General features: G+C 41.8%; 1 protein-coding gene across 5 annotated transcripts in view; it reads right to left on the bottom strand.

Moving 5' to 3' along the window:
- inf2 (inverted formin 2) overlaps nt 1–13179 on the bottom strand; it is a 65513-nt gene that overhangs the window by 19573 nt on the left and 32761 nt on the right. For all 5 annotated transcript variants that reach the window (XM_067454863.1, XM_067454865.1, XM_067454864.1 and 2 more), the window contains exons 9-13: nt 9676–9818; nt 4445–4506; nt 4260–4362; nt 3434–3519; nt 387–487 (exon numbers count right to left, since the gene is read on the bottom strand). In XM_067454863.1, coding sequence (XP_067310964.1) covers nt 387–487; nt 3434–3519; nt 4260–4362; nt 4445–4506; nt 9676–9818 — 495 coding nt within the window. The remainder of the gene's footprint in view (nt 1–386; nt 488–3433; nt 3520–4259; nt 4363–4444; nt 4507–9675; nt 9819–13179) is intronic.

Genomic DNA, 13179 nt, shown 5'->3' with positions numbered 1-13179 from the left:
CACACAGACATACGAATCCATATTAAACCCTGAGGCTCATGGAGACACACTGATGTCTTAAGACACTGCCAGAAACACAACAGTATGTATATTAGTATATTAATCCTAGCGCCGTTACTTCCACTGAAGAAGGTAAAAGGCGCGATCATAGATATATTTACATAGAAACCTCATTAGTGCCTGCGCGGGTCGAATGAGGCATCTACGTAAATATTTATTTGGTATTTTGACCTTCTTCAGTTGAAGCCACAGGGTTTAATATGGATCCGTCTGTGTGTTTTTAACTCTCATGTTGGACGCACTGGGGGTCAGCAGATAAACATCACAGGCTCATTTTTAGGTGAACTATCCCTTTAATAAACAGGAAATAACTGGTTTATACTGACTTTCACAGGCCGCTTCCACCAGCTCGACCTTTGGCTTCATGATCTCGAGCACCGACAGCGTCTCCTCACACAGTAACATGCACTCAATCCTCAGCTGGTAACTGTTGAACAAACAAACTCAATTCGCAAACTAGAATGTGACGTTCGTCAGGAAAATATTTTACGCTGGCTTGACCAAGCCTTATCTGTAAGTTTTATGAGCTTCCTAGCACATTTTATCAAGCTGTTAGCAAGTTTTATCAACATTATTTTGCTAGCATGTTGCAAGCATTTTAACGGGTTACTAACATGAACGTCTCACCAAATTTGCTAAGACGTTCTAATTCATGTTAGTAACCCATTGAAATGCTTGCAACATGTTACAAACATGATTTAGCATGTTGGTAATATGAATTAACACATTGCTAACATGTTTTAACATTGCGTGCATGAATTAGCATGGTGCTACCATGTGTTAACACATTCTTAGGGTGCGTCTCAATGAGTTCCCTAGTCAGGGCACTGATCAGGACACAAGTCAATGGGCTGACTCCCTGATCAGTGGCCTGACTACTGAACTAGGGAGCTGATTGAGATGCACCCTTAACATGTTTTAGCAATGATGCTAACATGAATTAAGCATGAACATTGCTTACACGATTTAACATGCTGCTAGCATTTCTTAACACCTTGCTTGGATGAAGTAGTAGCGAGCTACTCCATTTAATGCAAGCAATGTGTTAATCCATGAAGATGTGGTAACATGGATTAACACATTGCTTGCATTAAACAGCACTTTGCTAAAATGTTTTGGTATGTTGCCAAAATGTTAACACATTGACATTGTTTCTAACATGAATTAGCATGCATTAGCACGTTTCTAACAGGTTTTAACACATTGCTAACATGTTTTAGCATTTCCTAAACGGGTTCCTAGGCTTTTATAGTGATAGATACTTGGTGGACGAAGCTTAACTATAGGGCTGGGTATCGATTAAGATGTTCCAATTCGATTCGATTTCCGATTCTCGATTCAACTCGAATACAGATTTAATATAAATACTAAAGGTATTTATAAAAAAAAGAACAGTGAACATAAATGGGTAATTAAAAAGAAACTAAGAGCCACAAAACTGTATATTAAACGTTTTATTTTAGGTACACCTGAGCACATTAAAACAGAACGCATCTCTATATTCCAAATCCAATCCACTTAAGTTGACTGTGGACTAACTATTATTTGAGGAAATCTGTTTATAAGCTATTAGGGTTTGAATTATTGACCCTGCGCTGTATATGGACTATAATTCGAATATGTCTATAATGGCGAACGTGCGTGTTTAAGTGACTGCTCAAGTTTGATCTTGCAAAAAAATGCAAAGCAAGCATTCACGTGTACGTGATCTATTTTTAGCGGTTGTGTGTGTGTGTGTTGTCACATCAAATGGTTCCGCAGATTTTTAGTATTACTACAGCATTTCACCTCAGCATTATAAAAGGCGACAACACACCGGAAGCTGCCATTTAAGGGGGGGTGAAACACTCAGTTTCAGTCAATCTCATGTCAATCTTGAGTACCTATAGAGTAGTATTGCATCCTTCACATCTCCGAAAAGTCTTTAGTTTTATTATATTTATAAAAGAAATATGGGCTGTACCGAGTCTTTCTGGAAAAAACCGAGCGCCTGGAGGCGTATCGTGTGGGCGGAGCTAAAGAATGACGAGCGCACAAAGCGGTGACGTCCTCAAGCGTGGAGAAACCCTTGGCTATCGATCTCAGCTAATACAGATATGATCCAGAATCATTCTGAGGCTGAAATAAATTGAACAGGAGAAGCAGCAGCAGCAGGACGTCCGTCTCTGTGGTATGGACTGTATTTAGTGGCCTGTCAACATTTGTGTGTTTACTCGCAGTTTATGAGGACATGATTCGGTTTATGGACTATTGTATGAGACTAAACCTTAGCAGTAGCAAGCAAAACGGTTTTGCACGTCAGACTAGTGTAACGTTATACAGAGAACAGCAATGGAGTCCGTTAGCACATTTGAATGACGAAGCACGCGATCGTGTCGTTTACTGATGTTTACTCACGCGACGATAGCCGACAGCACAGACATTTGAAGCAGTTTAACTCACCGGCTGCTTCCAAAGCAGGACCGAACCTTTATCGCCACCGCTCCATCAAAAACACACTTCTTTGGTATGATTTGGTGAAGTCCTGACAGCAGTGACTTGCTGTGCTGAAGCGTTGAAGTCGCTTGATGTCACAGATAGGAATAAAGTGGAGCGCGGCGGGAGTGTATGGGCGTGCATTTCCTCTCTCTCGCTCTAGTCACGCGCGCGCGCACCCTACCGGGAGAAGAGCCCGTACGGCCCATATAAGGACCTTCCGCTCTATTTAACGTCAAGCCGACCCATACTCGAAAAAAACTCTCTGAAACTTGTGAGAAACCGGAAGGAGTATTTTTGACACAGAAATACTCCATCAAACGTCCGACATTAGTTTTTGAAACTTTGTCTATGTTTAGGATGGGAATCCAAGTCTTTAACAGTGGAAAAAGCTCAGTATGCATGAGACAGCATTTCACCGGCCCTTTAAACACTGAATGGATGAATGATGTGCGCCTCTTGCTCCTTTGTAAGATCATGCAAGGCAAATGGGAGACATCTAGGGGAGGAGACTAGTAATTAGATTTACGTTAATCTTATGTTCACTCTTAGCGGAAATAAATAGATTTCGTGGCCTTTGAGAATCGATTCTGAATCGACCAGATTAATCTAAAAATACATTTTTTTGCCCAGCCCTACTTAAATACACTATTACAGTTATTGTAGCCCATCAATGAAAGCTTGTGGGATTTTCTGTAGATTTATTTTTATTTTTTATTATTTTCATCAGTTAGAAAAACAGTCTGATGTCAGCTCTAGGAGACACTGATTAAATGTAGTCTCACATGAAGAATAAGATTAGACAGGATTTCATTATCAAGCCAACATAATAACGGCTTCATGCATAGTATACTGGACTTTAACCCCTTCAGTACGTGTTGTTTTAGTGTAACTTTACCAAGGTACAGCCAGCAGGAAGAGGTAAAAACGGTCCACATTGGCCAGTTTGTCCGGATCTCCTTGAAAGGATTTTATGTTGTCAATCTGGAAAAGTAGAAGGAATAAAGTTAAATGCAAAACCCTCGACTGACCATCAGCAGGATAGACTGCATATGTAATGAGATGTAAATGAGCCTCAAAAGGACAGCAGGTTGTCCTTTGGATTGATCATTAGATACATAAATTGCCCCATTATGGTTTAAGGTATTACCGTTCATGTGTAATAAAGCTGTTTGTGAATGTAAAAGGTCAAAGGCCTTCCTGCAGAACCTGCGTAGATTGGATTAATTTGCATAATGTCACCCCATTGGCTGAACATGGTCTCTTAGCCCCGCCCTCACTCACTGTAGTTGTGTCTGAGACTGGAAGAGTTTGGTTGGTGTTGTTCATGTGGAGACGACGCGGTTTTCTGCTGGGATTGATTCGGTTAAACCCACACCATCATTACCGTTCATATCACTGTGTGTAAGAGCTGAGATTCAGATATGATAATGAGCGTTTGCTTTCTGACCAATCAGAGCAGAGCAGCTCTCAGAGAGGCGGAGCTTAGAGACTGAATCATTGATCGAAGCGTTTCAGACACTGAGAGAAAAGAGCTGATGCTGCAGTGCAGATTATGAGACAAATAAAGGGTTTTATGACCTCGAATGCATGTGGACCTGTTGTAGGAGACGGCAAATCAACATTACGAGCCTTTAAAATGGCATAATGGGGCACTTTAAACAGATTGTGAGCATTGTTTTCTATGAATGTGAAATACTTGTGAATTGTCATATCCATTGTACCTCATGTTTTTCCGGAAGCAGTTTCAGGAGCTGTTTCAAAGACTCAACGTCAAATTTGGAACAGTCTCCTTTCTGCAGCATCGCCACAAACTCTTCATAAGAGCTGTTTGGGAGGGAATTAAACGTTGTAAACGTCTTGACACAGTAAAAATAACAGAAACACAGTCAAAAATATCTGATCTTACCACTTGAACTGCTTCAGGAATATATTCAGGTTCAGATTCTTCTTGGGGTCAATAAAGGAAATCTGAGAAACATTAGAAAAATCCATTTTTTCATGAATTATAACAGACTATTTAGTTCCTATATTTCAGTAAATTAATGAATCACTCTAATGACATTTGATTTTACGTTTGTAAGATTTAAATAGTAGCCTTTAAATCAACTTATGAACCCCAGTTTGGGAAAGCCTACGCTAAAGAAATAAATATTTGTCTTTATAATCTATCCAAAATGACTAATAACTTGCTTCACATTTAAAACAACTTTCCTTTTCAATCATGCAATTTGAATCAATTCCTAATGATAAAAAAAACGTTCGTCTCATTGAACAATCCATTTTATGTGTTTGCACGAATAGTGAAATGTTGGAATTACTTTTTTTTAAATGTTTTTGAAACAAGTCTATTCTGCTCAAGGTTGCATTTATGCGATCAAAATATAATAATAAATATAGCTGCAAACAGCAATTATCAGGGACCAGCACAACAGAAGCAAACAAGGAAGCTAGCAGCAGACCAACTGCACACATGAGTAAAGACATTTGGAGACAATAAAGCTAAAAGGTTGATAACCCATAAATACATTGAGTTGAATATGGCCAAGTCAATGTTTTATTTTATTTCATTACAGCGCCAGCAAGCGGAGCAGACCCACCACTTTTGGTGTGTGTCCTCAGAGTGCCCCAATACAGAAGCGTGTGAAATTTGTTGAAAATATCTCATTTCGTTTAGGAGTTATAGACATTTGTATTCATGAGCATATAAAACAATACAAATAAATGACCCACACCTGACTTTGAATGCATTTTTGTTGCCACTTGCTATCAAAATTTTAACATTTGACCATTAGCTTTAAGCCAACTCACGATTATTCCGATTTTCCTACAGTGGTTTCGTCTCAATCGGACTAATGTTTTGTTGAAGATATTTGTGAAAGTTGTTTAAATACTAAATCACAACATTGAATAAACTGTGAGGCGAAACCTAGCGTGTGTAGACTTGGCAAGGATTCAGGAATCTAAGGACGACCAAATCCAAAGTCATAAGCATGTGAATATTTGATTTTACCACTAGGTGGCGTTGGCTCGTAACTTCTCAGGCTCCTTCAGGGTCTCATGCCGATGACCCATACCCAGTTTTGTAATAAGTTAATGTGTTCGTGAAATACAGCATTTTACTACAAATTTCAAAATGGCCAAAGCCCAAAATTTAACGAGACCACTTTTATGATTTTTGGGCGAACCGTTCAGAAGTTATAAACAAAAATATCTATATTTTTATATAATAGCTATTTTTCATATCTCCAGACCAGTAGGTGGCGCTGTGCCAAAACGCAACATATAGCCTCAGGTTTTGCTTGTGATGATCTGTACCAAGTTTAGTCGGAATACAATAAAATGTTGCGGAGATACAGCCTTAGGTCTATTTTTGCAAGCGCTATATAAAATTTGTTTGCGCAGAATTCAAAAACTTTTACACCGCGTTCCAAATTATTATGCAAATGTAATCCTTCTATGATTTTCATGATTAGTCAATGCAAATGACAGTCATCAACCATTAGGGCATAATTCAAATTTTATTCAACAAACCTCCTAATGATAACAGTATTTATTTCAAAAATAAAAAACTGAAAATGTACCGTTCCAAATTATTATGCACAACAGATTTAAAACATTTTATAGGTTGTCAAGAACTGAAAACGGGCATTTGCTGAATTTGTAGCATTAGGTGGTGATATTTAGTGAAAAACATCCAAACGGGGCAAGTTACATCTTAACATAGGACCCTTTCTTTGACATCACCTTCACAATCCTTGCATCCATTGAAGTTTTTGGAGAGTTTCTGCTCTAATTAGTTTGCAGGATGTCAGAATAGCCTCCCAGAGCTGCTGTTTTAAGGTGAACTGCCACCCACCCTCATAGATCTTTTGCTTGAGGATGCTCCAAAGGTTCTCAATAGGGTTGAGGTCAGGGGAAGATGGTGGCCACACCATGAGTTTCTCATCTTTTATGCCCATAGCAGCCAACGACACAGAAGTATTCTTTGCAGCATGAGATGGTGCATTGTCATACATGAAGATGATTTTGCTACGGAAGGCAGGGTTCTTTTCATTGTACCATGGAAGAAAGTGGTCAGTCAGAAACTCTACATACTTTGCAGAGGTCATTTTCACACCTTCAGGGACCCTAAAGGGGCCTACCAGCTCTCTCCCCATGATTCCAGCCCAAAACATGACTCCACCACCTCTCCTTGTTGACGTCGCAGCCTTGTTGGGACATGGAGGCCATCCACCAACCATCCACTCCATCCATCTGGACCATCCAGGGTTGCACGACACTCATCATTAAACAAGACATGAAAATTAGTCTTCATGTATGTCTGGGCCCACTGCAACCGTTTCTGCCGGTGAGCATTGGTTAGGGGTGGTCGAATAGTAGGTTTACGCACAACTGCAGGCCTCTGGAGGATTGAGGTTTGAACCACCTTGAGGTTTGCGCGAACCCGTGTGTGCTCTGAATCAGCCACAAATCTCTTCACAGTACGAAAAACATATGTTTTTCTCATGGGGATGAAAGACAACAATTCCCAGAATGCTTTGCTGCCCTACAAGGCCACTCCCAAAGCCACCGCTACTGGATTACTGAATCACTTTCCCACCGTGACCACGATCATTTTCATCAAATCTGTTCAGTTAGAGAACAGACACTATAATTAAAAACTGTGTGTTTAATATGTGAGGTGAATAATATCAGGGTTTACTGATACAAAGCCATATGCTAATTGCTGAAGTAACCCTTTAATTGGGCCCATCTTTGAAATTAATCTTAGACATCTGTGATTAGTTTACGAGATTCGAAGAGCCCTGAGACACAATACCATCCATGAGTTTAATTGAATTTAAAAAAATGTTAACGTTTATGACACGTATCCAATTTGCATAATTTAAAACGCTGTGTAGATGAATCAACTTGAATTCCGTAACTTTTTGTTGGCACTGCCTGAAGATGATTTGGTTAAATTTTCATGCAAATTAGATAAACCATCTAGGAGGATTTTTTTTAGCGTTAGTGGGAAAATTGGCACTATAGAAAATGACGTCGTAGGGATGGAGCGTATAGTCTTGAGCCATGGAATCAGAGGATTCTAGCCCTTAGGGTTCAAGAGTTATTAGCACAAACGTAAGTGCAACTTTGGACAGGTGGTGGCGCTAGTGGGGTTGAGTTAGAGTCTCCAAATTTTTTGCTGTGATGACAGATCAGACTGTCCTCTATCAATGTGCCAAGTTTCATAACTTTCCCACTAGTGGTCCAGAAGGGCCACTCTTTTGCAGAGTTTAACTCCAACCCTGAAAAAAAAACACCCACTTGCCTGTAACTTTATGCTGCGTCCCAATTCACCTACTAATACTACGTCCTAAAAGTATGTACTCTTTTTGTAAAAAAAAAAGTACATACTTTTGAGCGTGTGGCAGAAGAGTATGCAAGCTTTGGGACATAAGTTACTACTTCGCCATCTTTAACGGACTCTGTCGCTTAGTTACGTGCATCCCATCACCGTTTAAACTGCCCTGTCAATCATCGTCACAGTTCAAATCCTCCACATTCAGTTTAATCTCCTGCCGTATCGGAGAGAAATGTAGCCGCTCGTTGATCTGACATGCATGTGTCTTTAATGCAGAGACTCCTCGTGTGTTTGCAGTTTAAATATAATGATGAATTTAAAAGTTAATGGCCAAACGTGTCATTACAAAAGTTCTCAATGCTGCTGCAGGTGAAATATAATGTGGACAACACTGAATAAATGTATTTTCGTCAGGTTAAATACTGATAATTAATCACTCAAACCCCTTTATCTAAACCTCTCTACTTAACCGTCAGACTCGCACATCCACCATGTTTGTAGTTTTTTAACACTTTCTATCCAAGTTTGTAGTTCTAATCGAATCATCGTCCAACTCGCAATGGGTTGTGGGTAATATCAGCCGTTAGAGTGTCCGTCGATCTGCACTTCGAATTCGGACCGGAAATAGTAAACCATCCGGGAATCTTTGGGATACTCTTTCAGCATACTACGATTTGGGACACACTAATTCAATTTTCGAATACTATTTAGTATGGATAGTATGCGAATTGGGACGCAGGGTTAGTAATCCTGAAGACCTTGATTATCTTCAGATGTGTTTGATTAGGGCTGGAGCTAACCTCAAGCAAGAAAGTGGCCCTTCAGGATCAACGTTCCCCACCTCAGTTCTATGGGCTGCCTTAGACTAAACATTAAAGGTCCCGTTCTTCGTGTGTTTCCGAAGCTTTGATTATGTTTACAGTGTGCAATATAACATGAGTTCATGTTTCGCGTGTAAAAAAACACAGTATTTTTCACACAATTGACTTCTGTGTACAGCGCTGTTTCTTCTGTCCTAAAAACGGCCTGATGATTTCCTTGTTCTATGAAGTCCCTCCTTCAGAAGCACATAACGAGTTCTGATTGGGCCAGCGCTTCCAGTGTTTTGATTGGACAGGAGCTTAGCGCACTTTGCCCGGAAAGGTCCCGCCTCTTACCATAACGGGGAGATGCAAGCGCTGAATGCGCGCTCTTCTCCACGTGGGAGAGCAACGAGACCACGCCCCCTATTTTGCATGTTCTTGTGGGCGGAGCTTTAGTCAACAAACGGTTCTAGTGACGTCATCACAGCAGGTAGTGCAGCGGTGTAGTCCAAACCGGCCGTTCGCTGTAGGCTTTGAAAGGGAACTTCTGTTAAATAAAATATCTCGCTTGGCATTGAACTTTGAGCTTTATAATTTTGCAGGTATTATTTATGCTTTAACAGCAACATTACACACTAACTAAAGTTTGAAAGATGAGATCGCGAAGAACGGGAACTTTAATAATAATCTTAAATGTGTGTTGATCATCAGATCCTCATATGAGAATGATTAGTGAAGGATCAGTGACACTGAAGACTGGAGTAATGATGATAAATTCAGCTTTAATCACAGGAATAAATCACACTTTACTATATATTCACACAGAGAACAGATGATCTACACTGGAATTATATTTAAACAGTTTTACTGTATTTTGTTTAATCAAATAAATGCAGCCTTGGTGATCAGAAGAGACTTCAAAAACATTTACAAAATGTAATTATTCCAAACTCTGGACCTCCAGTGAGTGCATCTGGTGTTTAATCTCACCTCTTTGGGCTCTCTCTTGACGGAGGCGGCCGGGCCCTTATCTTTGGGTTCAGCCACGGGCAGACAGAAGAGCTGCTCAATGCTGCTGTAATTCGGCTCCAGCGGCGAGTCACTCGGGACGGATGCCCATATGGAAGGACCGTCTACATGGGAGAAAGAATAGCAAATATGCACTTAGACATGTGCAAACTAGCTTCAAATCACGGACGCGTCACACAATAATGGCAAGAGCGGACTAAAAGCATGTGATTTAATAAGTTACACAAGAGAAAATTAACTATGAAATATTCAGGCAATGAAACCATCCGTGAGCAGAGACATAAACTCTGAAATGATCAGGACTTTTGGAGAGACAGAAATGTTAAATTAATGTCAGACTGCGGTCGCTCTCTTCACATGTCTATTCTCGTCTAAATATGCTCTTATTGAATCTTTCAATTATATACTGATAAACAAAAGTCTGGCTATTAGCAGTGTTATTTAAGTATTATTTATATACCATTATAATTTGTTAATATTTTGAATTGAATATCATATTTTCTTTCATTTACAATTGCGTTTTTGTAATTTTTGTAATTTTTTTACTTTATGTCTAATATGGGTCTTGGTAAATATATATTTATTAAGTTCCAATTGTAAAAATGTTTGTAATTTTTTTGTGTGTTTGGCATTTTCTAATTGTTTTATGGTTTAAAAATTGCTTGTTAGTATTATTAGTATTATTGTTTTTTTTTTTAAATATGTCTATTTAGCTTTTTATTAAGTTAACAGTAAAATTTGTTGGTAATTTTTATTAGTTTTTTTATATATATTATATATAAACATATATAAAATATGTCTATTTTCTTAAGTTTTAAATTTAGAAACTTTAGTAATTTTGCTGTTTGTCATTTTTATTATTTAAATGGCCATTTTATTTCTTTAAAAGGTGTCACAAACTGTTTTTTTTTATACTGTTATCTAACTAATGACGTTTGTGTGGTTTTTACATTCAAAAACATCATAACTAATAAGTAATAGGCTGTCTTCTACACTGGTTTTGAGGCTCTCTCCTGAACGCTGGGTTTTGGTGGGCGTACCACTGGAGATTTGGAAGTAAACGCCCACGGCTAGGATTGGATAAGATTTGCATATATAATGAGCTTCAGTTCCACTATTAGTTCAGTTCACATGAGGGATTGTTTTGAAAGCGGCACCAGAATAATTCTCTCGATCACAGAGCTCGTAAACGTCTTTATCAAACAAACACAATGATTTATTTCTCATCGACCCGCGATTGATTGGACTATTATTGTTGTATTACACATGAGCGCAAACCACCACACATACACGTGCGTGCGTGCCCTTCAAATGTTAAATCAAGAGAGAGAGAGAATAGCGCAGAACAAGAAAGGGATATTACGAGATTCATCGGCCTACCAAAACGCAAGCCCGTCTGGAAATCACGGACACAGCCCGGGGATGATACCATTAGTCCAGCGTGTAAAGGTATGTTCTGTTAGACACGTACACGAGCAAAACGATCTATAACAATGCAATACTATTACATATAAAACACGTTTTACTCACATAAGTGTGTTGCACCATTCCTGTCAGATCCAATGTAGAAGAAAGAGCATTGTGTTTTATTCTCAATATATCTGCAAATCCATCGACCGGAGATTAGTTTACAAACGATCCCGCAGTGAACATGTCTTCCCCACGTGAGCTGGAGCTTCATTAAAAATAAAGTTCAACCACTCATTCCTAATATTAGGATCAGAAGGAAAGACTGTTCTTCCACAACCAGGAATAGCGCAATATCTTGCCATCTTCTTCACAGCTCCATGAGTCTGTGGGCGGGGCCACTGAATCAGACGAGTCTGTGGGCGGGGCCACTGAATCAGACGAGTCTGTGGGCGGGGCCACTGAATCAGACGAGTCTGTGGGCGGGGCCACTGAATCAGACGAGTCTGTGGGCGGGGCCACTGAATCAGACGAGTCTGTGGGCGGGGCCACTGAATCAGACGAGTCTGTGGGCGGGGCCACTGAATCAGACGAGTCTGTGGGCGGGGCCACTGAATCAGACGAGTCTGTGGGCGGGGCCACTGAATCAGACGAGTCTGTGGGCGGGGCCACTGAATCAGACGAGTCTGTGGGCGGGGCCACTGAATCAGACGAGTCTGTGGGCGGAGCCACTGAATCAGACGAGTCTGTGGGCGGAGCCACTGAATCAGACGAGTCTGTGGGCGGAGCCACTGAATCAGACGAGTCTGTGGGCGGAGCCACTGAATCAGACGAGTCTGTGGGCGGAGCCACTGAATCAGACGAGTCTGTGGGCGGAGCCACTGAATCAGACGAGTCTGTGGGCGGAGCCACTGAATCAGACGAGTCTGTGGGCGGAGCCACTGAATCAGACGAGTCTGTGGGCGGAGCCACTGAATCAGACGAGTCTGTGGGCGGAGCCACTGAATCAGACGAGTCTGTGGGCGGAGCCACTGAATCAGACGAGTCTGTGGGCGGAGCCACTGAATCAGACGAGTCTGTGGGCGGAGCTACTGAATCAGACGAGTCTGTGGGCGGAGCTACTGAATCAGACGAGTCTGTGGGCGGAGCTACTGAATCAGACGAGTCTGTGGGCGGGGCTACTGAATCAGACGAGTCTGTGGGCGGGGCTACTGAATCAGACGAGTCTGTGGGCGGGGCTACTGAATCAGACGAGTCTGTGGACGGGGCTACTGAATCAGACGAGTCTGTGGGCTGGGCTACTGAATCAGACGAGTCTGTGGGCGGGGCTACTGAATCAGACGAGTCTGTGGGCGGGGCTACTGAATCAGACGAGTCTGTGGGCTGGGCTACTGAATCAGACGAGTCTGTGGGCTGGGCCACTGAATTAGACGAGTCTGGGCCACTGAATTAGACGAGTCTGGGCCACTGAATTAGACGAGTCTGTGGGCGGGGCTACTGAATCAGACGAGTCTGTGGACGGGGCTACTGAATCAGACGAGTCTGTGGGCTGGGCTACTGAATCAGACGAGTCTGTGGGCGGGGCTACTGAATCAGACGAGTCTGTGGGCGGGGCTACTGAATCAGACGAGTCTGTGGGCTGGGCTACTGAATCAGACGAGTCTGTGGGCGGGGCCGCTGAATCAGACGAGTCTGGGCCGCTGAATCAGACGAGTCTGGGCCGCTGAATCAGACGAGTCTGGGCCGCTGAATCAGACGAGTCTGGGCCGCTGAATCAGACGAGTCTGGGCCGCTGAATCAGACGAGTCTGGGCCGCTGAATCAGACGAGTCTGGGCCGCTGAATCAGACGAGTCTGGGCCGCTGAATCAGACGAGTCTGGGCCGCTGAATCAGACGAGTCTGGGCCGCTGAATCAGACGAGTCTGGGCCGCTGAATCAGACGAGTCTGGGCCGCTGAATCAGACGAGTCTGGGCCGCTGAATCAGACGAGTCTGGGCCGCTGAATCAGACGAGTCTGGGCCGCTGAATTAGACGAGTCTGGGCCGCTGAATTAGACGA

Source organism: Pseudorasbora parva, chromosome 10, assembly GCF_024679245.1.
Source record: "Pseudorasbora parva isolate DD20220531a chromosome 10, ASM2467924v1, whole genome shotgun sequence".
Lineage (NCBI taxonomy): Eukaryota > Metazoa > Chordata > Actinopteri > Cypriniformes > Gobionidae > Pseudorasbora > Pseudorasbora parva.
The sequence above is the reverse complement of the archived record's forward strand: the minus strand, read 5'-3'. Positions and strand labels throughout refer to the sequence as shown.